A 27,892-nucleotide genomic window follows, 5' to 3' on the forward strand; every position below is an offset into this window, starting at 1 on the left:
GCGCACCACACATACGCGGCCAATTGGTTCAAGTGAGGATAGGGAACGTCCTCGGCTGAACTTCACCGGGAAAGAAACAAATAGGAGCAGTAGCATTCCAAGTGGAGCAGAAACGCGAGAAGCAAGGTGTAAGAACGACTAGTAGCCTAATATTGAGTAGGCCCACAGTATCCTACTCCGTGCAGGCAACAAAGTATCCTATGTATTCGATGACCCAGTGCTGAATCGAAGCTGCTGAATTATTACGATCGCTCTGTTGGCTTTACATTGTGACACGGCTTTACATTGTGAGACGAAATTGAAAGGTCGGTGCTTTTCTGAAACAACGAGAATCCAACTCAAGGTAATTTTACAATTTTCACTCATGCCGTATATTTCAACAGTGCATTCATTAGTGCAAGCATAATGAGCAGAAATGTGACATTGTTGCCTATAACAGAAGTCTATCAATTATGTAGGCTACCATGATGAGGTTAAATCAAATCAAATATTTACCAAGTAAAGAAAACTATAGCCTACTTTCGATTCAGCTTTAGATGTTTACAAAAATTATATATATATATATATATATATATATATATATATATATATATATATATATATATATATATATATATATATATTGTTTGAGTATTCTAAATGAATGTAGCCAACACAACAACTACTCAACAAATGTCATTATTAGGCCTATTCAGTAGACAAACATTCTTTTAAAGTCAAAGAATTATGATGAATTATGATGATCTGAATAGACTTGGTGGAACAAGTATGCAATTATGCTTAACAGGACCTCCATTGCAATAGTCTGTTGAAACTTTTAATTGCGGTTTCAGTAAGTTATTTCGTTTCTTTTGTATATCTGACTGGAATTAAGAATGACATCCACTAAAAGGTTTAGAGAAGAACCAGTTCAGTCTTCGCTTAGGGATGTAGGTTAACAGTTCGATCCATACAGCGAACCAATTTTAAAAGAACGGAGGGTATAGCAGTGAGGCGCAGAGTATTCTCAACTCGCTAACTAGGCTATTGCTCTTATCAATGTCCTTGATGCAATTCGATTCCTGAAAGATATAACGTCTGGTCATGAACTCAAAATGTTAAGTCATTTTGTTTTAGTGAAATTTAAAATAGACAAGGCAATCAATGCAGGTCATTGCGCGGATTTTTCTAGAGGTTGATACGGTTTGTTAGATAACACTAAGTTAGCCTACATGTAGGTCAACACTGAATAAGTCTGATGAAGCAACCTCAGTTCCAGTCATTGGGTCAGGACAGGGATAATAAAGGCTTTCTTTAGAATTGGGAGGAAAAAACAATAACATTTTAGCCTTACATTTATTAAAGAAATCTGAATATAGATCTTATAATTAACCATTTAACCTTTAGACTGCTGACAGGTGCCCACTTTGATTATTATATTGTAAACATTTTCAAAAGAGATTGAAATGTCTGTCTAGCACTTAGTACATAATGTTTCTTATTCAAGAGTAATGTGGGGTTGTTGTGCAAGTAGCTCCAGTTTAACTGGGAAGATGTAATGGGGTTACATAACATTGTGTTGTAACCGATCTTGCATAACTAAATCCCCCTCTCCATTTCTTCTTCCTCTTTTGAACGCTAGGTGGGGCTATTGCAACAATTTACCGCCATACCATTCCATAACACTGGATTTGGAGACACTTTCTGAAGAACAGAACATCTCAACACAGCAAAACCATGAGTGTGACCAGTGAGATGTTTGAAGAAGATTCTCAAGACATGAGGGAGCAGAGTGGTGGGGAGTCCAGTGCTGCACTTGGTGGGCCCCTGTCCTTCACAGACGAGGCCGTGTCCATCCTGACCTCCAGCAGCCTGCTGGCCCGCTCTCTGCTCGGACGCACCTCTGCTCTGAAGCGCACCAATGACCCACCCGCCTCTGGGAATGCCCTCAGGCGGAAGCGTGAGTTCATCCCCAGCGAGAAGAAGGATGACGGCTATTGGGACAAGCGCAAGAAGAACAACGAGGCGGCCAAGCGCTCCAGGGAGAAGCGCCGCGTCAACGACATGGTGGTGGAGAATCGCGTGCTGGCGCTGCTGGAAGAGAACGCACGTCTCAGGGCCGAGATGCTGGCTCTCAAGTTCCGCTTCGGCCTGGTCAAAGATCCCACCAACACACCCTTCCTGCCCCTCACCGCAGCCCCCTGTGCTCCACAGACCTTGGCTCCACACTACTATCTGCCCAGTGGACCAGGGAGCCACCCTGCTGCCCACGGGGGCCAGTTCAGCGTGCGAGGCTCCAGGGACGCTGGCAGCATGTCAGAGGACTCTGGGTTCTCCACCCCTGGCAGCTCCAGTGTAGGGAGCCCCCTCTCCTTTGAGGACCGGCTTAGTGATCATGGCAAACTGTCCCCACACAGAGCAGAGGAGCTGGGCTACGAGCTCCACCACTCCCCTGCAGAGGTACAGGTGCACCACAGTGGACACTTCCCTGGGGAGCTATCCAGAGTGATGATGGGGAAAGTGGAGTCTGGGGAGGGCATAAAGAACTTTCCTCACAAAATGCGCTTCAAGATCCCCAGCAGTGGGGAGGACAACAGGCACAGCCCCATACAGTCAATGGGAGCAAGAGACGGTCCCCGGGAAGCAGCGAGCGGACACATCATGTTGGGTGGAGCTGAGGGGGCAGGAGTCTGGCCACAGCAGCAGGAGGGAGAGGAGACCAGGAGGGGGCAACAACGGCAAGAGTCCCTTCAGTATGGCCATCCTACACCCCCACAGGGCCAGCCAGAGTCCCATTACCATACAGAGAACAATGTCCTCAAGTCCCACCTTAGCTCCCTCAGTGAAGAGGTGGCCCAGCTCAAGAAGCTGTTCTCAGAGCAGCTGCTGGCTAAAGTGAACTGAGCCCAGGACTGAGTCAGTGGATGCTCGCTGAACTGTCCCATCCCAGAAGATGAAGCTCAATCTGAGCTAGCATACTAACATAAGCACACACACATGGTGAAAATGAGATAATGAGGGAAACAGAGACTCTAAACACCACAGTACCTTCGCTGCTATGGTGACAAACCAATGCCCTAGGCCAACTGGACTATGATCCACCAACTCCTCAATTCCAACTGTTTACCTTGATGTTTTTGTAGTGTGTGTATTTTTACCCTCTAATTTTGAGTTGTCATGATTTTCTACTCCTAAATGCTAAATCCTAAACTCCTAAATGCTTATCCACGGCTCAATTGAGAACTGTTTCTGTAACAGGGACAAAATCCCATCATCACCTTATGAAAGCACAAAGCTATATGTGTTGGTTCCCTTATGGCCCTCTGCCTCATACACTGTGAGACCCTCAAAAACACTGGCACAAGAGGACACTGCCTCATCTCTCCAGAGGATACTGTATTATTTACTGTCATTTCCACTCTGCATGTACAACAATGCTGCTTCTCAAGGTCTCACAACCACAGACAAAGCAATGTCAGTGGTTGAGACATTGAGGTGAACTGGGGCTGAACTAATGTACACTGTAATTCAACTGGAACTTCAACAAACTCATTATTAGTGCTGTGGCATTGGCACTCATTGGGATTGAATAGGCATGAGGAAAGAACACCACACTCTTTTAAACTGTAAACACAACCATAGAAAGGAGAGAAGAGACAGTATGAGGACAGATAACCTGAAAGGTGACGGTCTCCAGTCCCTGAATGGGGACTTTGAACTATTGTCATCTCTTTAATGTATTGTAACACAATGGACTTTGGATGATGACAATTGGAAATCAACTAATACTGTATCATTCCATTGCACAGTCAACAGCATAGCTGTGAGGACACACACACACCATGTCAATCAATGAAATGTGGTATGCTTCATGTAGGACAACACACTGTGTCTGGCAACTAGTGAAAGTGTTTTCATGTCTCAGTTAAATACTTTTTGTTAGCCTTGTCCAAAGAATACATGGTATGTGTAATTACTAGACATGCACTGTAAACTGTATCTAGGTGATGAAAATATTTGTTGTTATGTGAATATCTGTATGAATATCAATTTTTGTACTTGTGAATAAATCTTTAAAATGAAATATTTTTGTCTCGTTTTGATTATACACTTTCTAATAATCTAAAAGTCAAGCAGCCACTTGATCATAGATGGGCAACATACAGTATAAGGGGTGGGCAACGGCCTGTGAGCCCATTCAATCTGGCCCGCGGGAGGTTTGAGTAAAAAGAAAATGTGTGCGGCCCTCACAATGTGGCCCTCGAGCCCAAATTATTGCCCACCCCTGCACTTGATCCTCTCACTGTTAGGATACCATTATATCCACCAAAGCATGCATTATCATAGATTTCCTCCATGTATTAAGTAAATGAGAAAACAACATGTTGCAGTCAAAATACCTCCACTTACACTGTGGAAATATGTATCCAGTCTCTTGCTTTGTCTCACAATATCTAACAGATGGAGTAATTGTTCTACATTGACTCAAAGATTTCTTCAGTGATTAAGTAGCAGCCTTTTGAGAACATATTTCATCAGTAAGCACAAAAGTAAACCTGTCTTTACATTTTAGCAGACACTCTTATCCAGAGCAACTTACAGGAGCAATGAGGGTTAAGTGCCTTGCTCAAGGGCACATCAACAGATTTTTCACCTAGTTGGCTCAGGGATTAGAACCAGCGACCTTTTGGTTACTGGCACAACACTCTTAACCACTAAGCTACCTGCCACAACCCTACTAGCTTGATAAATGAATCTCCTCTGTCACATTTTTCTCCTGTCTGAGACCTAAGTTCCTTATTAAGCCTTACACATAGTTAAGTATGTAGGAAGAGCAGCAGTGCCAGAGGTGCTGACAGATGTGGACAGGGTAGACTATAGAGCTGTGTCTATCCAGACAGGAGCAAACGAGCCCTGAGGGGTGGTGTCTACATGCCAGTCAGCAGCTAGTGTTTAGTAGAGGCCACAGCTACAGAGGAACTGGAATTATAATCATTACAGGGGATTTCAGGGGATGTGGGTGGTATGAGAGACTGGGCCTGAAGACACATTCACATCAACGATTGCCGAAATAAGATTTAATCATAACAAAAATGAATTACAATCCCTGCACGGCACACATAGGTTCACTCATCATGCAGATGCTTTACTAAGAGCTTTACGTACTTAGTCTCAGATCTGTCATACCAATGACCTTTAAAACCTATAATTTGTCGGAACAATATTAATTTCCCATATGAAACCCCTTAACACACCAAAGCAGATCAGAGCGCAGTTAGAAATATAACAGCATAATAACTACTTTAGAAACCACTAGGTGGCAGCAAAGACTACCATTTGTTGAGAAGGCTAGCTGATGGAGCTATTGTTGTCATTCAGAGCATGCACTATAGATCGCGACATAGTAGCCTATGTGTTTATTTCAGTGTCACATATTTTATTTGGTGCAGGTGTAGTGGCAAAATTACACCAAGGTTGGATTGCTATGTCACTCAATAACAACACTCAACCCATCAAGTCATTTAATCATTATTTGCCTCCAGTAACCAAGCCCTACATTGAATGAGATAGGCCTATCTAAACCAGCATGTGTCAATGTGAACAAGTAAAATCAATCAAGATGAAGAGGAAACAAGCCGACAGTAGACCTCTGTAGAGGCTCCATGTACTCAATGTATCCACCAGTGCAGAATATCTTCCATTCACTGAGCCCTGTGCTGTTCCAATCTCATTACAAAGGAGAGGCTCTCCTCAACCTGCAGCTGGATTCACAGGTTCCTCAGTAAATTGGGGATTCCTGTAGTGAGAGTGGGAGGAAGAGGAAGGGTGGGGGTGGAAGAGAGGAGAGGAGTGAGGCTAGTTAATGAAGCTACTACTGCAGCAGCTCACTACTACACCACCACACCCAACAACACACCCCTTAAACCGCAACCCCCCTGCTACTCCCCTCTCCATTCTGTCCCCCCTGTTTTTCAGCTGGAGATAAAGCCGGTTGCTAGGCAGGAAGTGCAGCAGTTTCCATGGGAACCTGTGCATATGTAGCTAGGAGGGGGAGTGGTTGGGTAGGGTGGGGTACAGAGGGAGTGGGGGGGTGCGTCAAGTTCACAGCCAATGTTTCAGCTCTGAACAAAGAGGAATGGGAGAGAGAGGGGTAAAATGGAAACGTGGCAGTGCTTGGTCCATGTTTGGGGTTCTCTCCAGATGATGAGATGGACATAGAGTAGGCAATGAGTGGCATCTTCAGGTAAACAGCAATTACTAGACATAGAAAAATGAGGACCAATCCTCTAAGCCTACATATGACCCATTTTAATGAAACATTTATATGCATTTGCTCTCAAGGTTGTTTCTATCATTGACATGTATGAGGAAGGTATTGCTGCATGCTCACTTCCTCCTTTCATTATCCACAACACAAAGAAAACCTATCACAAATGGTGAGTCAACCTGCTCATGTGAACACAAATTAGGCATATGGAGCTGCACTTGTGTCTGTGACTCTGTGTTCAATAACACAATGATAAACAAGAAAAGGCATGGCATTGCAGGCAGAGCCACAGAAAGTGCATTTGAAAGCTCAAGTGGGTCGGTTGAAAAGAGAGAGAGAGAGAGAGAGAGAGAGAGAGAGAGAGAGAGAGAGAGAGAGAGAGAGAGAGAGAGAGAGAGAGAGAGAGAGAGAGAGAGAGAGAGAGAGAGAGAGAGAGAGAGAGAGAGAGAGAGAGAGAGAGAGAGAGAGAGAGAGAGAGAGAGAGAGAGAGAGAGAGAGAGAGAGAGAGAGAGAGAGAGAGAGAGAGAGAGAGAGAGAGAGAGAGAGAGAGAGAGAGAGAGAGAGAGAGAGAGAGAGAGAGAGAGAGAGAGAGAGAGAGAGAGAGAGAGAGAGAGAGAGAGAGAGAGAGAGAGAGAGAGAGAGAGAGAGAGAGAGAGAGAGAAGAGAGAGAGAGAGAGAGAGAGAGAGAGAGAGAGAGAGAGAGAGAGAGAGAGAGAGAGAGAGAGAGAGAGAGAGAGAGAGAGAGAGAGCGAGAGAGAGAGAGAGAGAGAGAGAGAGAGAGAGAGAGAGAGAGGGAGAGGGAGAGGGAGAGGGAGAGGGAGAGGGAGAGGGAGAGGGAGAGAGAGAGAGAGAGAGAGAGAGAAAGAGAGAGAGAGAGAGAGAGATTATGTTGAACAAAGACTGAGCCTGAAGTCAGACTTCATCCATGCCCTGCTGCTCTCTCCGGCCACATGAGAAGAAACCAGGGCCTTGAAGATAATGAGCGAGATCAAATAAAAACATCCGCAATTGGAAGCAGCCCTTTAGGCATCCAGCCAGTCCTTTTGTTTCAATCAAAACTGCAGTGGACACCACAAAATGCATTAAATACCGTTATCGCTACAGTTGTTTCCATGGCTCGCCGTGACGCAAGAGAGAACAGGCACGTGTGCAGCTTGTAAGGTCAGATAGCGGAGGGCAGATGGACTGGGTAGAGGAAGAGGATGTAATCATCACAAAGCACAGGAGGTCACATAGTCTATCTCCTAACCATGAGCCTGTCCCACCAGGAACTCATGTACCAGAAAACAAGCAGAATGAGAGTGAGAATGAGCTGTCAACCTTCCCCTTGCTGTAACTACATGGCATCTTCATATCCAGCTAGGACATAGGCCTAGGCCTAACCTATATTGCTCATTCCAAATCAAGATATGCATGACATGAGCAAATGGATATGGATATTTCAGACAAATAATTATTGTCAGGGTGCACAGATTACATTCCACTAGTCTACACTCCATTTCAATCATTTCACCCTGTTATTACTGTATTGGGTAACACATTTCTGAACTGGCAATAACAGCAATAAACACAGAATGTCAACCAATGTGTTACAACTGTGTATTTAAAACTATGTAAAGTGTTACCCTGTATATGGTATAAGATGACAGGGGGCTTTGGTGATCAATTAAGAATGTACACTTCCTTTCCATCACTGAATGCTGTGCATTGTATATTTCATGCAAAACATGATAAAGTAGCCTACTGTATAAAGAGGTTTCAATAATAATAATAATAATATGCCATTTAGCAGACGCTTTTATCCAAAGCGACTTACAGTCGTGCGTGCATACATTTTTTGTGTATGGGTGGTCCCGGGGATCGAACCCACTACCTTGGCGTTACAAGCGCCGTGCTCTACCAGCTGAGCTACAGAGGACCAGATCAGAATCAGATGAGAATGAGGTACTGAGCTCTTGTGATTTAAGCTGTTATGCAAAAACTGTAATCAGATGCATCCAACCACAAGGCCACAGCTGCTTGAAATGAGAGCCAATGTCACAACAAAATCAGACAACTTACTGCAATGTGTCCACAAATTACAAAAACTCATTTTCATCCTGGTCTTGCTTGGCATGAGTGATCAGTCTGGTCTCATAGACTAGACATAGCATAGTAAACAAAAATCTTGGACACTCAAATTAGTATGATTTGTTACGTTTGGTATGGTTGCATAAGACAGAAAGCTACTTAAGGAAAAAACGAAAGTAGGGTGGATAGGTGGGCGTATAACGCGAACATCTAGCAATCCAAAGGTTGTGTGTTCAAATCTCATCACGGACATCTTTAGCATTTTAGCTAATTATAAACTTCGCAACTATTTACTACTTTTTAGCTACTTCCTTCCCCTAACCCTAACCTTAACCCTAACCTTAACCCCACGGCTCATAATAATGTCTGGAATGGCATCAATGGAATGGTATCAAACACATGGAAACCATGTGTTTGATGAGTTCTATACCATTCAATTTACTTTGTTCCAGACATTGCTATGAGCCCATCCTCCCCAATTAAGGTGCCACCAACCTCCTGTGCTTAACCCTAACCCCTAACCCTAACCCCTAGCCTAGCTGACGTTAGCCACCTAGCTAATGTTAGCATTAGCCACCTAGCTAACATTAGCCTAAACAACTTGGAATTCGTAACATATCATACGTATCACAAATTTGTAACATATCGTACGAATTGGAATTCGTAACATATCATACGAATTGGAATTCGTAACATATCATATGAAATAGAGGATGTACATCCACAAATTAATACATACCATACCAAATGTAAGATATTGTACTAATTTGAGGGTTCTGGATTTTCGTTTACTATATTATGTCTACCCCTGAATCCAGGTTGCAGCGATGTGCATGTCACAATTGTATGTGGCCATGTCGCAATTGTAACTGACCATTGTAGTTCCTGATAAATGTGTCCGACATGTCACCTGCTCCACGTTAAGCTAAAGCCTAGGCCATGTAGGCTATGCCTTCAATCTTCTGAATATGGAGAAAAAATTACTCGTGCTAGTGAGGGACAATGTGAATAGATTTTGGTTTGCGGATTAGAATAAAACTGAAAATTAAGGCTATATTTAAAGGGAAAAACTGAGCCCATCTGGAGTAATTAGGCGTATCCATTCAATAAAGGGGCATACATTTCCACCCAAACAATAGCTGTTGGATAAAATGTTATTTTTATATATCCTGCTCCTGCTTGTTTCTAAAAATGTCTCCCCACCATTCTATTTTTCAAAGTCTCTCTCTCTGTGTCTGTCTCTCTCTCTATTAACCTTATTAGGCGTATCTTCACCCTTCATCCAGCCCAGCATCTCAGCAAGTCTGGCTTTGTGCGCTAGTCCCTCCCCTCTCTCCTCTTCCCCGTCTCTCTGCAATAGGATTCGAAGGAGAAGGAAAGGGAGGGGTCAGATACGGAGCGCGCGAGCGAGAAACAAAACGTGACTAGGCACCCAAAGAGTCCTGTTATGCAACTACTGACCTACTAACATACAATTGGAGACATTGAGAGAGTGAGGAGGAAATTGTAGCAAGTCCCCAACGTAACACGAGAAGCAGATTCAAAATAAGCGACACAGAATTCATGCTCAGATACAAGCACTAATCACAGAGCTCGCACTCTACGTGAAGCACGATCGTACATTTGAATTCGACAGACGTCGGAAATAGGAATTGTTGAACAGTAACGTGGCTGCTATATTAGGCTTCGCACTGTGGGCTTTTATTTACACATACAAGGTAAGCATTTCTTTTATATGGATTGCCTTTAAATGTCCCGTTGATTAATGTGTATAATGTTAAAGATTTATTATTAGTGAAAACAATTCAATCCAATAGTCTAATAATACCAATTTCAATGTTACTTAGTGGCACTTCGATTAGACTTTTCATCATTTTTGTTTTGCATGACTTTCAAGTACACTGACACATTGTTGCAACAGTTTTGGCACAACGGGAAGTGTTTATAACGTTGGAGACGGACGTTGAACCATATGCATTTTCTGTCATGACATTCTTCCACCTTTAGTGGCAGAATGTATAGGTGGATGATAACGAGAAGGTTAGAAGTGGGAGCATGGAATTCCTTCAGAACAAGGAACGTTGGGTGTCAGGGGCCACAGAAAACACACATATTTGGAGTAGCTTCCCTAATTTTGTTTCCCCCCATCATTGTAGAGTTTTGAAAAGATTGAAAGATACAATAACTTGAAATAAGGTTCAATTATTATTCTTTGGATTAATTCCGCTATTTTTAGTAACAAAATTAAGGACATTTATTTCAGCGACATAAATTAATAGAGATAACCTATTGTAAATATATTATATAAAGACAATTCAGTATATATATAATATTATGAAAATGTTACTTTAAATGCTTGTGAGTTAAAAGGACACAGTTATGACACGAAACGTGGCCCTTTGGGTTAGGCTATGAGTCCATGCGAGGCAACTGAAGAAAAAAAACCTGTCGGTCTACACCTGGACTCATGAGTAGACGTAACATAGTAAATGTGAATCCGGGACACTTCAATTACTATGTAATGTTTCGTATGGTATGTATTCATTTGTGGATGGCCATCATCCATTTCGTATGATATGTTACAAATTCCAATTCATATGATATGTTACGAATTCCAATTTGTTGTGGCTAAAGTTAGCTAGGTGCCTAATGCTAACATTAGCTAAGTGGCTAACGTCAGCTAGCTAGGGGTTAGGGTTAAGGTTGGGTACAAGGTTAACATTAGGTTAAAGGGTTAAGGTTAGGGGAAGGGTAACTAACATGCTAAGTAGTTGAAAAGTATTGAAAGTAGTAAGTAGTTGCAAAGTTGCTAATTGCTCAAATGCTAAAGTTGTCCATGATGAGATTCAAACATGCAACCTTTGGGTTGCTAGATGTTCGCATTATACGCCCACCCATCCATACTACTTTTGTTTTTGCCTTAAGTAACCTTCGGTCTTTGTAACAATACCAAACGCAACATGTACTTATTTGATTGTCCCGGATTTACGTTTACTATGTTACTTCTAGTCTTATCAGACCAGGCTGGTCTGAGGCAATGACTGTCTGAGGACACACTTGTAGTAAGTAGTTATTTGTGAAAGGTTATCACGGGTGTTAGCCAACCCGTTAACCCTTCCCCTGCTTAGTGGGGCAAACTGAATCTAGAGCAAAGGCTACTGGAATATTGTGCTGTCCTACATCTCTGAAAACATTGTTTTGGATATGAATGATGAAATCTAAAGTATTGGCTGTTTCTGTAAGGTGAGCTGGATGGATATACTGGGTATGATTATGTATGTCCTTATTTAGGCTACTGGGTCAAATGTGAGCCTATCTCAAAGTCGTGACAAGTTGTTGAAGTAGCCTATGGGTGGCGAATGCAATTGGGCAACAAGCTATGAGCAGGAAACTTGCATTTGCCTTGAATGACTTCCCCGGGGATCTGATTAAATATGAAAAAGGTACATTTATCAGAGACACAACAAAGAGTAGTGGTATGTTGAAGAGGGCAGAAAACTTGTGTTGTGACGTGGATATGTGCCTGCCCTGTAGCATATTAGTTATATTGGGAAACAATTTTAGACAATGTAACCCTCTACAGCAACTATGTAACATGTGCATTATAGTCTACATTTCCGTATCAGCAACACTTGCATGTCCATCTCAATTTATAGCCTATGCAGTTATTAGGCTACATGCATATAATAATTAATACTGCACACACTTGTTGTAACTTGTCTTATAAAAGACCATCCTGCTCAATCTGAATGTTGAAAGTACCCCCTCACTGCACGTGGGAATGATTGTGGAATGAGTGCCGCCGCCCGGTGCCCGCAGCTCATGCATTTGTTGTTTAGTGATGGCATGCGCACTTGTGTCTAGCCTACTGTTAGCTATAGCTGCTATAGGATTACTTTTGGTGCCGCGGTAAGGGTGTAGGCTATTGACGCTGTTAATGTTTTTATGAAAAGTCATACGGGAATTATGTCTCACGAAAAGTTAATCAATACCATGTAGGTTAGAATATAGCCTATGGTATAGGTGTTCTATGTACAATGGGAAATTACGCAAAGCATTTGGTTATGCGTTCAATTTTTGTACCACGTTGCACTTTTAGATTCAGCTAAAGGCTCTAGAAGTTGTGCGGGTTGCATAATAAATAATTTAAGAAATTATAACATATTAGGCAGGGGAGATGATGCAATCAGCGGAAACCCATAGCCTCTATTGTGCTTTGCTGAGGAGGGCTAATTGTTTGGCGCATACGGTGGACCGCTATGCCAGCTCCAAATGTAGGTCACATTAGTCATTACATTTTACATTTTAGTCATTTAGCAGACGCTCTTATCCAAAGCGACTTACAGTTAGTGCATACATTAGTCATTACAGGGAGGGGGGATGTGCTGCAGAGCCACTATAATACCAGAATAAAAACCTACCTAAATAAATCCTAGCTGGTTTAACAAAGACACCAACCCATTCATGCAGAACAGAAACACTGATGGGCAGCAGATAAACGCGCCTAATAAACAGTTCGGGTTTCCTTCATATCATAGTGATACACAATTAGAAACATATTAGTTTAGCCTTTTTTCAATTAACTTCAATCCTCACCTTTCTGTGCCACACCCCTTTTCTGTAGGATTCATGAACCTTTCCATACATTGCTTGTAATTGCAATGCAATGATCAGCTGTTATATTCCTTATTGGATTAGTAGGCTATTGCCAAAAACATGGTAATAACATGGCTATAATTATCATGAGGATGAGATGACCTTTGTTTCACTAGAGCAGCTTATTGCTGTTTCACTCCTATTGTAGTTGATGGTAAACAATTTGGAGTGGGGTTTATCCTGACCCTCCTGACATTCTCAGGGTTTCCTGGCACAATGAAAGATAATAGAAGATATAGTAGGTGCTTTGTTATTGTGCTGCTGTGGCTGGGAGGGAGAGGCAGAGAAGTAGGCCAAGGGAGCACATGTGACTGAGGAAACACATGGTCTGCACTAGGCCTATCTTTTTTTCCTTTGTAAGAGAGGCTGATATGGCTGTGTTTATGGAACAAGGAGTTGGCTTGGAACTCCGCCTGCCTGTCCGAGAATTTTTACTTTTTCTTGGAAAGATAAACCCATTCTTGGAATTAGGGTTGGACGATATTTGGGGAGACCTCTTCTACGATGTGCTACTCCAAATATCGCGATATCCAATATAATCGTTTTTCACCGTTAATGACTAAATAGTTCTAGACTGTGCAATTTTTGTACTTATTTACAATGTTATAGTCGCATTCTCGTTAAATAATCTTAGTGTGCCGGAAAAAAATAAGGCTTAGTTAATTCATTTAGACTTCATTTTCAACATATAGATACAGCCTAATGGATAAAACGTTCAGTTCAAATAGAGTATAGTCTTGCACATCATGATATATCCTCAATGTCAAATGTCACGATATTCTATTTAATCATATATCGTCCCAAACCTACTTGGAATTTGGGAAAAGGCCAGCCCTCCACGTCCCAACCATTTGCATTCTTCCCCCCTGGGGACAGTTCAGTTCCTCAGTCTCAGTGAAATATTGCACCCCGGTCTGGCCGCCTCCCCCTTATTTTACACATGCTCCCATTACTTTTAAGAGCTCAACAAAAACACGCTTTTGAACTCAAGCCCCACCAAATTTAGCTTTGTGTGGTTGTTTGGGCCCAATAATTGTAAATGGCAACTTTTAGATTCTCTTTGATCACTTCACAAATGTAACCAAGCCCTAGACAGTGTCCTGTGGTAGAATTACTTTATATTTGTTAAATATAAAAAGGACGTGTGCTGATGTTAAACAGTGATATCACTAATGGATTCATACTCTGATGAGATGCAGCTTTTTGTTCACCTTTTATCATGAAATTGGACATAGAATTAATTATGATCTACCACAAGAGTAGGAGTGTTCCATTGAAATACAGAGCCTCGTAAGCATATTGGATGGGTGAAAAGGGCAGCAGTAGAAATTCTTACTAATTGACATTTGTTCTGGCAGGTCACACTACATTTTCCATAAAAACACATGAAGCTTGCATTGGCAATCACGACCTCAGTACCCTGCGGTTAGTTATTTGATACACTATAATGAAGTGGATGGGTTTGAGGCTTAGTTAGATGTTTTGATGAACAGGGAAGGGTGGCACGCTGTGCTTGGGTGGGATTCACACTTATTATGATGGTCTATTCCTGTAGCTGTAGTGTGAGACTAAGAGCTTGTGATGCATTAATCAGCAAACACTCCAGCTCCATTCATGTCTCCAGCTAATTCCAAGTCAATCCGTTTGCGCAGAGGGAGTGTGTTGTTCGATGAGGAGGGATTGATGTTGACATGATTAGTTGCCCCCTTTTTTTATTTTGTTGCCATGGGTGATATGTTGTTAACGCTGGTAGAGTACCAAGTTTCTTTACATCCTGCGAGGTGCTATCATCTGAGCTAATTTTTCCCTTTCTTTTGTCTATCTTCCCTCAATCTCTTTGTCCCTCTCTCTGTGCATCTTTCACCTCTATAAATAGAGTACTCTCTAATTCTCTGTCTCTCTCTCCCTGCCTCACCCGTGGTTCCACTGACCTATATTCCAGCGTGCCGTGTAGGCACTAGTCAGAGCCAGTGTTTACTGAGTGGTCCCTGGTTTCTGTGGTCTTTCCACTCTTTCCCTCCTGCCACACATCCACAAGCAAATGGCTCATGGGAATGATGACCTTAAAGTACTGCATTTAGCAGTGCATGAACCCTGGCCCTGTCTCAACCGTTTTTCCAGGCATAATCGTAGCCTATATCCCTATTTAGTCTCTACTGCATCATGGGACCCAAATTACCCATACCTAGAAGGCTTGTCATCATTTTGTGGGAAGCAAAACATTTTGAATGTAAGAACTATGAGTATAATATCCCATCTAGATTTGCGCTCGTTTTGTTGCTGAATTGTGCATGGAAAGAAATTTTGGTGTTGAACCCACATTTTAAAAAGTGTAGAGCAGTTGGTAGTTACGTAATATTGCCCCAGACTCCTGGGAGATTATAAACTGGGTTGTTCGAGCCCTGAATGCTGATTGGCTGACAGGCATGGTATATCAGACCATATACCACGGGTATGACAAAACATGTAATTTTACTGCTCTAATTATGTTGGTAACCAGTTTATAATCGCAATAAGGCACCTCAGGGGTTTGTGGGATATGGCCAATATACACTAAGGGCTGTATCCAGGCACTCCGTGTTGCGTCATGCATAAGAACAGCCCTTAGCCGTGGTATATTGGCCATATACCACACCCCCTCAGACCTTATTGCTTAAATATAACCCATGGGGGAAAAACAGATTATGAGATTACGGAGGCAGAGAGAATCAGTGTGTCTCAACTCATGTTGTTCAGTAAGAAAATGAGAATAAATGAGGCAGGGAAGCAGGGATGAAACAACTCCTGTTGGCCAGTAACCAATTTGATTTAAGTCATTTGATTTGAAAGCATACAAGACCAGTTTAATGGAATCATGGAACAAGGAAACATAGTCTGAATGAGTTACCTCAGAAATGTTCTAGGAAGAATCCATTCTCAGATGCCTGTTGAATTCCTTTGCTTGCCTCAAGTCTGCTAAATGACGTAAATGTAAATGTAAGTCACCAATATGGAATGTCATGTCTATTGAATCAGTTAGTCAGCAACACAGATAAAATAGGCTAACTGGTACACAACCAGCAGAGACAAATTGGAAAACATGAAAAGAGACACTGGAAAAGCCATTTGGCTTATTAATGAAAATCATACTTAAGAGATTTGGCTAGTGACACATCTGTCTCTGTTTAGCTCATTACCAGGAGGGTCCCTGCTGAGCAGGTTCCCAGACACTTGATAGTTATGAGGCTGACCACCCTGGTGTCATAATTCAAGAGAGCTTGGCACATTCTCCAGCCCCCTCCTTCCTGAGACTTGACCTATATTCATTAATTAACCCCCCACCTCCTCATCCGCCCTTACCTTAAAATCCTCTGCCCTCTCCACCTCTTTTCCTTGGCGGGGAAACTTTGTCTGTCTTCATTCACCGCCAGGAACTGGTTGTCCAAATAGAATGTGTTCTTTACGGTTATTACAATTATAGTAAATTCTCAAATTCATGATGATTTCTATGTAAACGTAGTGGGCTGTTTCTTAATCTGGTTGCTTTGGAATCTTTGTTCCTGACCTAGAATTCTAAAATGGAATGAGGGGAAGCCCACACCCACTGCACCTGGGCGATTCACTGTTCTGGCTCTTAAAATACATCTGCCTGAAATACTATTTAGAGCAGCCATGAAATAAGTCAATAATTGCTGTTTAAAGCCTACAAATTCAATGTCCAATCATTCCATGTGTTCGAATGATGTAATTTCGGGTAGTGTTACTGTTTCTGAATTTACATGGTAATCATTTGCTCTCGACTTGGTTGCCAGACATGCAGTTATGATTACAAAGGTGTAATGTCTTACTCAGAAAAAGATAGTAACTCAGAAACTACTATATTGGCATCATGTTTATTACACCATGCAAGTCAACATCAACATGCAGGGTTAAAGGCGTCCGCATGCTTCCCATCTTAAACAGTTCTGAAGAGTTTGTGCATACATTTTGTGTAAGGGTACAGGTTTTTTCTCATGGCAAGGCGAAGTCGGTAGCTGAAGTCTACGCCCCTCCATTGATCAACAGTAGGGATTCTTCAATAAAGTCTTTGTTGTCATTCAACAAGAGATTAATCGTTTTCATGCACATTTTCTCATTGAGAAATACTGCACCAAACATCTCAGTTAGATGTAAAATTGCGCGACTAAGATCTCTGCAAAAAAGTCACAATTAAATGACAGATTTCCTGATTAATTCGGACTATTTTGAGGAAGTGTATACTGCCAACGGCATCTCAAAATGGACAAACAGTACTATTGCTGCTTTTTTTCTAGTTTTCCAAGCGAAGGTATTTTAAGGGAGTATGCAAGCACACTCATTCGGTTCGCCTAGCCGAATTTGGCTAGGCACCAGCTGAACTGAAGCCTGCTGACGCCTTAAGGGTAAGGGGTCATGGACCACAGACAGAGAAGCTCAATAGAAGGGCCATGAGGTCAGACAGTGGTTACTAGGGTCTAGTGAATATTCACTGGTTGCCAGGGGTAACAATTCAGTCAAAGCCAGATGCAGAACATAGCAGGAGGATGTGAGAAGGAGGATGTGAAAGCAGGAGGATGTGAGAAGGAGCGTATTGTTAATTATCCCTCAAAATTATTTGATCACCAGGCATGCCAAAACCTAAATTGGACTTCATTAACAATGACATAAAGAAGATATTATTCCTTCAAAATCTGAATGCATAGCGGTCGACAGCAGTCCACGAGGATTAAGAATTTTGCCTTTTCTTTCTTTGTCTCTTCAGCCTTTCATCTTGCAACCTACTGGAGAAGGAGAGGCAGCGCCCTTCCCAAGAGACTGACAAGCCGAGATGGACTGAGTGACCTACATCCTGCAACACGCCTGGAGCAGTAGGGCACATCTCTGTCTGCTCAGCACAGCGCAATCGCAAAAAGATAGAAAAATAAAAAACAAAGAAAATAAGGTCAGAGAATCACTCAGCGAAGCTCGTCATTCTCCACTCCAGGAATTCATTTTTTTTCTCTCTCTACAAGGCAGCTTTGACCCACTTTTCTGTGAGAAAGCTGAAGAGACTTGCCTAGAGAAAGGCGGAACATACATTGGATAAATGAGGGGAATTAACGCAGAGTTCCACCTTTTCTTGATCTTCTTGGCCAACGTAGACACTTGAACTATAAGCTCATTCATTCAGTGACATATAGCTGAATCACTCCCGTTCTTATCACCCCATTCCTTGAGGTTCTTTTCCAGTGGTTGTAGCAATATTCCAAACTGGCCTCCACTGAGCAACAATGGAAAGCCTGAATTCACAACTCCAATCAGCAAGCTCAGAAAATAACCTGGACAACCTAGAGACATACTCTAACTACGAAGAGTCTCTCCCATCGCCCCAAGGAACCCCCTCTCGCCAGGGGCGTCTCATCAAGCCCAAGCCCAAGCCCAGCATGAGTTGCAGACGCAAGCGTGAGTTCATCTCTGATGAAAAGAAGGATGCCTCCTACTGGGAGAAGCGCCGTAAGAACAACGAGGCGGCCAAACGCTCCAGGGAGAAGCGCCGACTGAACGACATGGTGTTGGAGAACCGCGTCATGGTGCTGAACGATGAGAACTGCCACCTGAAGACGGAGCTGCTGCAGCTGAAGCTGCGCTTTGGCCTTATCAGCACTGCCTCCTACATGGAGAAGAGCCAGCAGCTCACTAGTGGAGTCAACAATGGAGGCAATGGGGGATCCTCCACATCCTCCTCCAACTACTACTCCAGCGGCTACTCCAGCAGCTCCCAGGTGATGATGAACTCTGACTCCTCTGAGACTGAGCAGTCAGGCAGCGGGGGGGGACATAGTCAACTGGTGACGTACTCCCCACATGGGTCCCTCTCAGACATGTCAGACAGGTCCTCCCGAGACAGCCCAGAGCCTACAGTCTACGAGATCAAGCAGGAGGAAAGCAGCCTGGAGATGGACATTGGAAGCAGCATGTTCAACGTCCACCATAGCCTGTCCTCCACACATCACCAGGAGGAGATGGCGTCAGTCTACAGCAGCCAACAGCACCAATCCCACTCCTACCACCACCAGGAGAGCATCACCAGCCAGACCAGTCAGGCCCCTCCACCCACCCAACAGAGGAGTGTCATCCTCTACCGCTCCAGTAGTGCCTCCTACCCTGTGGAGAGCCAAAGGCAGCAGGACATGGATCAACAGACAGCCCAACAGCAGAGTGCTCAGGCCAGCCGTCTGGCCCAGGCTCGAGAGGGCCACACGGAGAGCTCAGAGAGACTGGCAGAGGTGACCAAGCAGATGGAGAGGAAGACGTTAGACTCCCCTCCGTACCACTACTCAGACTGCCACAGCGAGGCAGGAGAGAGGCAGGTGTACAGAGCTCTGCAACAGGAGCAAAAGACCCAGAGGGGCCTCGCTCCAGACATCCTCCAAAAACAGGAGGCAGTCACGTCCCACCTGTACCACAACCAGGCTAGTCACTGCTACCTCAGCGCCCAGGACGAGGAGCCCCCCATACTGACCTATGAGGGCGGGGCCAGGAATGAGGGGTACTATCAGGAACACTCAACCTCAGGCAAAGACACCTCCTCTAGTGACAATGACCCCCGCAGCTCTGACAAGGAGGCCTCCACGGACGACGAGTCCCCATCCTCCTCCTTCTCTGACACCGGGAGCTACCTCCAGCACCTGTCTGTCTCACACCAGCCAGGGTCCCCTCTGCCCTCCCCTCAGGGCTCCTCCCAATGCCAAAACGGGGATGCCCAGGCAGAGGTTAAGGGCACTGCCCTGCCCCACAAACTGCGTCTCAAACACAAAGCCATGAGCTCCCAGCAGGACTCTCCACCCACCCCTCCTCCTTCCTCTATCCTACCCCTGCCCCAGCACCCTTACCTGGCCCTCACGCAGCAGCAGAGCGGCAAAGAGAGGGAGAGTGAGAGCCAGCCCCCCACAGGGTTCTGTAAGCAGCAGTCCTCAGCTGAGTCAAGGAAGGAAAGTGGGAAAAAGGAGGAGTCAAGCGGACGCCATAACAACAGACGAGACTAAGTGTCTCTAGAACACTTGAGGGCAACACAAATATGTTGAGGTTCCTTACATTGTGAGGTGTCTCTGATGCTGCCTTAGAACAAAATACGTTCTTTCCCTTTCCCGTCCTCAGTCTCAATCCACTATCATCCCTTTACCCCCATCTACACCCCCCTCACCTTCAAGCCCTGGGACTAAAAAGCTGTACTTGCTAACTAAAGCCCAAAACAGGGCTGGACATCTGGGTGAACTGTATTATATTTGTATATATTGTATAGATTTTTCAATTCTTGCATCTTCTCCATAATTACAGGACTTTTGTTTATAAATGAGAGGAGGGAAGAAACTCTTTCATATCATTTTTCAACAAGATTCATTTTAAATCGTCAAACCACAGTTGGTCATTTCAAATGAGAATATAAGTTGACCATTATTGGAACTATACCTGCACATCTGGCTTTAGACAAACATAGCAGCAACGTTCTGGGAACATTCCCTTGACCAAAGATGCAACACAACGAGAAGTTTCATCCCTCTTCCCTAACCCTACCTCTACCAATCCATATTTTCCCTTCCCATCTCCATGATCTCACACAGCCCATCCATTGTCTTTCAAGCACTTGGTTTGTATATTACTGTGATATATAAATATACCAATAATTTATACATATATTTTTTCAAACAAAACAAACAAAAATATGCGACAAACTGTTGAGGCAAGAAAGGATTTGGACGTTATCATCCTGTTTTTGTCAGAATTACTGTACAGTCACATTGTCTACTGTTGCAAACACCACTTAAATTAAAACGCCTTTAATGTAATCACTTGTTAACTCTGTTTACAGAAACATGGCCAATAGCTTTTAATGCAGCTTGCCTGTTGTTACGGTAGATCTTTAAGATCTTAGACAGCATTCAATCAAAGTCAATCTGAGACAGAACTAGGCTACTGGCCTAAAGTTTAGCAGTATCAACAGTCTAGACTTCCACTGTTCCCATCTCTTAGCCCAATGTACTGATTCATATGCCCACCACTGCAGAAAAGCCCATAGGAACATAGACTAAAATATGAATCTGTAGAAAGATATAAAAGCTCAAGTTACAGTGGGGAAAAAAAGTATTTAGTCAGCCACCAATTGTGCAAGTTCTCCCACTTAAAAAGATGAGAGAGGCCTGTATTTTTCATCATAGGTACACGTCAACTATGACAGACAAATTGAGAATTTTTTTCTCCAGAAAATCACATTGTAGGATTTTTAATGAATTTATTTGCAAAATATGGTGGAAAATAAGTATTTGGTCACCTACAAACAAGCAAGATTTCTGGCTCTCACAGACCTGTAACTTCTTCTTTAAGAGGCTCCTCTGTCCTCCACTCGTTACCTGTATTAATGGCACCTGTTTGAACTTGTTATCAGTATAAAAGACACCTGTCCACAATCTCAAACCGTCACACTCCAAACTCCACTATGGCCAAGACCAAAGAGCTGTCAAAGGACACCAGAAACAAAATTGTAGACCTGCACCAGGCTGGGAAGACTGAATCTGCAATAGGTAAGCAGCTTGGTTTGAAGAAATCAACTGTGGGAGCAATTATTAGGAAATGGAAGACATACAAGACCACTGATAATCTCCCTCGATCTGGGGCTCCACGCAAGATCTCACCCCGTGGGGTCAAAATGATCACAAGCAAAAATTCCAGAACCACATGGGGGGACCTAGTGAATGACCTGCAGAGAGCTGGGACCAAATTAACAAAGCCTACCATCAGTAACACACTACGCCGCCAGGGACTCAAATCCTGCTGTGCCAGACGTGTCCCCCTGCTTAAGCCAGTACATGTCCAGGCCCGTCTGAAGTTTGCTAGAGTGCATTTGGATGATCCAGAAGAGGATTGGGAGAATGTCATATGGTCAGATGAAACCAAAATATAACTTTTTGGTAAAAACTCAACTCGTCGTGTTTGTAGGACAAAGAATGCTGAGTTGCATCCAAAGAACACCATACCTACTGTGAAGCATGGGGGTGGAAACATCATGCTTTGGGGCTGTTTTTCTGCAAAGGGACCAGGACGACTGATCCGTGTAAAGGAAAGAATGAATGGGGCCATGTATTGTGAGATTTTGAGTGAAAACCTCCTTCCATCAGCAAGGGCATTGAAGATGAAACGTGGCTGGGTCTTCAGCATGACAATGATCCCAAACACACCGTCCGGGCAACGAAGGAGTGGCTTCGTAAGAAGCATTTCAAGGTCCTGGAGTGGCCTAGCCAGTCTCCAGATCTCAACCCCATAGAAAATCTTTGGAGGGAGTTGAAAGTCTGTGTTGCCCAGCGACAGCCCCAAAACATCACTGCTCTAGAGGAGATCTGCATGGAGGAATGGGCCAAAATACCAGCAACAGTGTGTGAAAACCTTGTGAAGACTTACAGAAAACGTTTGACCTGTGTCATTGCCAACAAAGGGTATATAACAAAGTATTGAGAAACTTTTGTTATTGACCAAATACTTATTTTCCACCATAATTTGCAAATAAATTCATAAAAAATCCTACAATGTGATTTTCTGGATTTCTTTTTCTCATTTTGTCTGTCATAGTTGACGTGTACCTATGATGAAAATTACAGGCCTCTCTCATCTTTTTAAGTGGGAGAACTTTCACAATTGGTGGCTGACTAAATACTTTTTTCCCCCACTGTATAACCATAAAGTGGAGACATATAGGGGTGGGAGTTCTTTTAAATATAGTAATATAATCTAAATTATATCTGTATGATATTTTAACCCTGAGTGAGGTCACCTAGTCTCCTCAGCAAATCAACACACTACACAATGCACTGAGCTCAGAACCTCAAGCTGAAGTCCTATTTGAAATGTTGTGGTTTGACCTGACTGCCCTAGAGACACAGAGTTAAACCCAGATAGTAGCTAATTGGATCTCTGAAACAGAGGCTAATTTACTATATTACACAAATAGCCCATGACTAAAGAAAAACCTGGTTTAGATTTAATCAGAGCTATTCCAAGTAAGTTTAGTAAAAACCAAGGACAATCTCTACTTTGTTAGTGAAATTGGGATTTCCCCTTTTTCCAATGTGCCTCTGTAGTGTAATACATGGGGCATCCACCCCCGGCCTTTGTTTTCCTCGTATTGGGTGACAATGAGAAGCCTGCACTGTACCACACAGTTTTATAAAGTATATGTTTAGCTTTTTTGGCACTTGTGTAGAAATGTAAAGCTTTCTCTCTCTCGGACAACACTGTAATGTTAATTTCATTGTTTTTTTATCTGACAAGTCTTGTTGTGTTATTATCTTATTGTGTCTTTCTCCTATTGACTGTGATGATGTATTTGCCCCGTACCCCCATCCTCCCTTTTTTCAATGTGTATTAATCAGTGATGCTTGTGTTTTTGCTGATGGTTTTATGTAAAATATACAAAAAAAGGACAAAAAAGATGCAGACGAGACTTGTGTGGTGTTTAGCAGTAGGTAGTGTCTAGGTCATCACCACCCCTTCTTTCTGCCATGGCTGTGTATGGAGACACTAATATTCATCATGGAAGATGGATGCATTTCAAGATTGAAAACAATAAAAAGGATGTTGAATCTCTCGACATATCGTTACAAATATCTGATCTTTCTCTTCTTTCTTTACTCTGACACTAGTAAAACTCTTGTCTATGGGGATTACACACAGTTCATGATGGATATGTTTGAAAATCAGCTGTGCATATGCCAGATGGATAACTACAGGGAAGTTTCAGTCACTTGATGCTGAATACACAGTGATTCATGGGTTAGTTATTACACCGCAAAGAATAATAATAACAACTATATGCGAGCTAACGTAATAAACAAACTATCATTTACACTAGAGCAGCTGCTGACAAACAACATTCTTCTATGGTCATTTGAATCACCGCCTACTAATTGAACACAGCCACAAAGCAGAGCCGCGAGGTAGTACCATGATTAGACAGACACAATTTAAATCAAGGCAACACACAACTGATTGTAACCACAGGCATGTTGAACAGAGACTCTGAGTCCTTCTCTCTTTTAGCTGGTGTGGGGACACCCTGTTTCCAGTCCTCACAAATAGCTTGGGTACAGTCACTCCCTAGGCTCCTTACTTTCCTGGCACACTGGATTCATTTGAAATGAGAGGAGCTTTGGAGTGACACACTGACACACATTTTCTAGACAGAACGCCTGTCTGACCTCCCTTATGTAACAGTGGCCTACTTCTTCCTTCTGCTAACTCTCTATAAGCCTGCGGACCGACACACGCAGGGCAGAGATGTACCCGCATGACCACACTAAACACACAAAAGCCCTCAGATATAAGCGCATGCACATACACCTACACCTACAGATTATTACCCCCCACCCCCCCACCCCACCCCCCTCACGGAACGGAAGACCTCTCTTATGGCCCAGTCCACTTTATAAACGCCTCATTCAACCTGACACAAACCACTTTACCCAGAGGGAAAACTGGACAAGCTTCCTCTCCTTCTCGAAGCCCAGTGCTAACATACCTCACGGCCTGTTCTCACAGGCTCTCACTCAGCAGGCATGTCCATGGCTCTTTGACCTACAAAGTAAGGGCAGAAACAGTCAGTCCCTGCTGCCAACTCTCCAGGCCCAAGTTCAGTGTCACAGCAGACCTGTCATGAGAAGAATATATGGGGCTGTAAATCAAGGCAGAGCCCAATGGGGCAGTGTCTGTTTATCATCCCATCTTCTCCCCCGCCCTCCCAAACACACAAAAATGGGGTTATGTTCATAACACAAGGAGTAACCTGGACTAAGCCTGCAAACAAAGCAGCTATTTGAGGGCTGACACCACAATGCCCTTCACAAACAAACGCACAGTACACAAATTATTTTTGCCTTGCGTTCAGCCCATGCTTGGTCTGGGTGGTGCGGCTGATGTCCCCCTGCAATAGTTGTCTTTGGACCCATGGGACAGGAGCAAGGTGACATTTCCTGACAACTGCAGCACTCGTCTACTGGATTCAGCTGTGTTTCCCCTTTTCCTGATTTGATTGGAGCACGTGGTAGCTTGCATGAACAGGTTAGGAGAAAAGTAGGTGAACGTGAGAGGGAGTGGAACGAAAGGTGGTGGAAGGCATGAGGAGAGGAAAGGAGGAGGGAGGGAGGAGAGAGGTGGGGGCTGGAGGAGACTGGATGTGCGTGTCACAAAACGGTTCCTGCAGAATAGACCTCCTGGCAAACAGCACAAACAAGGCTCTCAGGTTACCTGGCTGTCCCTCCCAGCCTGGGGAAGAAGGTCAGTGGAGCAGCTAGCGAGGGAGGGGGCCACAGGATTACACAGGCCTGGCTCATGTCCAGTGTGACACACTGCAACCTTTTCACAAATTTCTGGGGTAGCTTGCAGACACCTCAGGGTTTCACAGCAGGGGTAAGTCAAAGTCAGGTATTACTGTTATAGAGTGGAATTCCCCCAGCTTCTACAGCACGCAACACCTGAACCACACACTACGGTTGTGAAAGATTATGATACTTACAGTACATATGGACCTTCTCGTTTGATGAAAGACTGATGTATTCCATGGTTAATTAGGGTTTTTTCAGTGTGTTATCTGATAAAAAATATAAGGAAAATACAGGTAAGAGTCCAAACCACCACTTAACCCCTGCTCAGTTGTGGTAAACGATAACTACAACCCTGATTCAAAACCACCCACTGCCATCAGGTCCTACCATGCACACACACACACACACACACACACACACACACACACACACACACCTGTGCGCACACACACACACACAGTACAAAATGGCATGAATTGTCGCGCCTCGCCGCTGTTGACATGACCTACTTTTTCAAGAGGCATGACCCAAAAGGGGCGATTCCTTGTGGTTAATTATTTGCAAAAACTCTGGCATGGCTGTTATCATACACGGTTGACAGTGATGGAATAAACATCACTATTAAATAAACATACAATAATACAAATCTCTGTTTTGAAAACAGCACTCAAAAAGGTTACATGGCTCATGCTCTAATATCCTGGTATTGTTTGTATTTAGGCATCGAATCAAAAGAGTTGGAATTGAATGGAAAGATTCAAAACATTCCTTGTAATAGACATAAATCTAATTGTACAAAAAATGTGAGTAGGTGGGAGGCAGGGGGAGAGAGAGGAGGAGAGACGGGGGGGGGGGGGATGAGGGGCTGTGTGTGCCATTAAACTCTGTTACATAAACGCAACATAACAGCCCTCAAACTGGTCCAAAGAGGCTGAGTGAATAGACCTGGGGAGTGGCCCATCTCAAGGTCCACTTCTGCCCCCTCCATGCCTGCGTTCAGACCCACTCCTCTCTCCAGTCACAATCCAACCTCCAACCACAAGCGTCACTTACATAGGTGTGTCTACTGACGTGATATAAGGAGGAGTGTCGTAATGTAAATAAGATAAACGATATGGTTTATACACTGAGTATACAAAACATTAAGAACAGTTCTTTCCAAGACATAGACTGAATCCAGGTGAAAGCATTGGAGTCAACATGGGCCAGCATCACTGTGGAACGAATTGAGACTGTTCTGAGGGCAAAGTGGGGGGGGGGTTCCTAATGTTTTGTATACTCAGTGTATAAATCACCACTACTGAGTCTGCATTAAAAGTATTTCAGTTATGTCAATAACATGTTGGGGTGTTCATTTATTTAATTTGACTTAAGTCGACTGCCGGAGACCTGGAATTGAATGGTAGGCAGGTGAGGGCTGAAGATTTGACAAAGGAATAAAAGATCACACTTGCCTATAATTTCTCACTAAGGACCTACGGTCCATCAAATCTGTAGCCTCATGCACTGTGGTGCTGTGAGTCTACCAGTGCCAGCTCCTCCTCTGTGAGACAGAACACAGCAGAGCTGGGCTGAATCAGGGTATCAACTGCAGAGACAGTCTTGTTCTTATGTAACCAAATAATGTAGCTCTTATTAGAAAGTAGGTCAGAATATATAACAGAGAGAGGCCTACATGGGGAATCAGCGGAAAAGCGAGGGAGAGAAGAGATAGAAATGGTTTCAACAATTGATAGAGAGAGAGAGAGCGAGAGAGAGAGAGAGAGAGAGAGAGAGAGAGAGAGAGAGAGAGAGAGAGAGAGAGAGAGAGAGAGAGAGAGAGAGAGAGAGAGAGAGCAAATGGGGAAAGGAGGGGCAGCCATGGAGCAGAGCATAAGTCAGAGTAATAACAAAGAGCTGGCCGTGTTTCTTCCCCCTGAGTTTCCTTCCTGTTGGACCAGAGGAGTGCTTCATGAGCTCAGAGGCCATGTGTCACTTAACTGGTGGTGCTGCCCCATCCAAACAACCCTCCCTCTCAGCCAGGTGATCTCTGCTGTTTGGGTTACCTACAGAAGGGGACGATGGAGAGATTCTGGGCCTCATGACAGGGCTTCTCCCCTCCATGGCGTCATTTTATACTGGGAAGGAATTTGCCTATAGAGAAGATGTGCTTATCACTGCAATCAGACACTTTCAATGTGATGAAATAACTGATTAAAACGATAGCTAGCACTGTAACACCTGTAACACTTGGCTACATAACAAAAACAAAGCATAATTTATGCAAGGGATGCTGAAAACATTCAAACGTTATCTTGAAAAGCACTAAGAGATACTAGTAGTATATTAGTAGACATTTCTGAGACAACACTGTCACAGTCACATCCTAGTCTAAAGTGTGATCATTTGCAACTGACAAAAACTAAAACAGGCAGGCAGCACTATAAAAGTAATCAAAGTCATAAACAGGACTCTGATAATCTCATTCAAACATTGACTTTATGGTCATCATAATAGTTTATGATACACATTAAAATGTCAGGAATAACCGGGAATGTAGAATGGTTTATTATGAAACCACATACAACAACAACAG

General features: G+C 43.4%; 2 protein-coding genes across 2 annotated transcripts; both read left to right on the top strand.

The window, feature by feature from the left end:
- On the top strand, positions 1 to 4,063 carry LOC121569425. The gene is made up of 2 exons (XM_041880371.2): positions 1 to 343; positions 1,622 to 4,063. The coding sequence occupies exon 2, from the start codon at positions 1,717 to 1,719 to the stop codon at positions 2,881 to 2,883; it is 1,167 nt and encodes a 388-aa protein (XP_041736305.1). The 5' UTR covers positions 1 to 343; positions 1,622 to 1,716; the 3' UTR covers positions 2,884 to 4,063.
- Positions 4,064 to 9,729: 5,666 nt separating this feature from the next.
- On the top strand, positions 9,730 to 21,136 carry LOC121569426 (suppressor protein SRP40-like). The gene is made up of 2 exons (XM_041880372.2): positions 9,730 to 10,035; positions 17,733 to 21,136. The coding sequence occupies exon 2, from the start codon at positions 18,241 to 18,243 to the stop codon at positions 19,993 to 19,995; it is 1,755 nt and encodes a 584-aa protein (XP_041736306.1). The 5' UTR covers positions 9,730 to 10,035; positions 17,733 to 18,240; the 3' UTR covers positions 19,996 to 21,136.
- Positions 21,137 to 27,892: the final 6,756 nt, after the last annotated feature.

The sequence above is a fragment of the Coregonus clupeaformis genome, chromosome 7 (assembly GCF_020615455.1).
Source record: "Coregonus clupeaformis isolate EN_2021a chromosome 7, ASM2061545v1, whole genome shotgun sequence".
Taxonomy (NCBI): Eukaryota; Metazoa; Chordata; class Actinopteri; order Salmoniformes; family Salmonidae; genus Coregonus; species Coregonus clupeaformis.

Bases quoted from the DNA above. Each gene is read 5' to 3' on its own strand.
- LOC121569426 (XM_041880372.2), top strand. From the start codon at position 18,241: ATGGAAAGCCTGAATTCACAACTCCAATCAGCAAGCTCAGAAAATAAC.
- LOC121569425 (XM_041880371.2), top strand. From the start codon at position 1,717: ATGAGTGTGACCAGTGAGATGTTTGAAGAAGATTCTCAAGACATGAGG.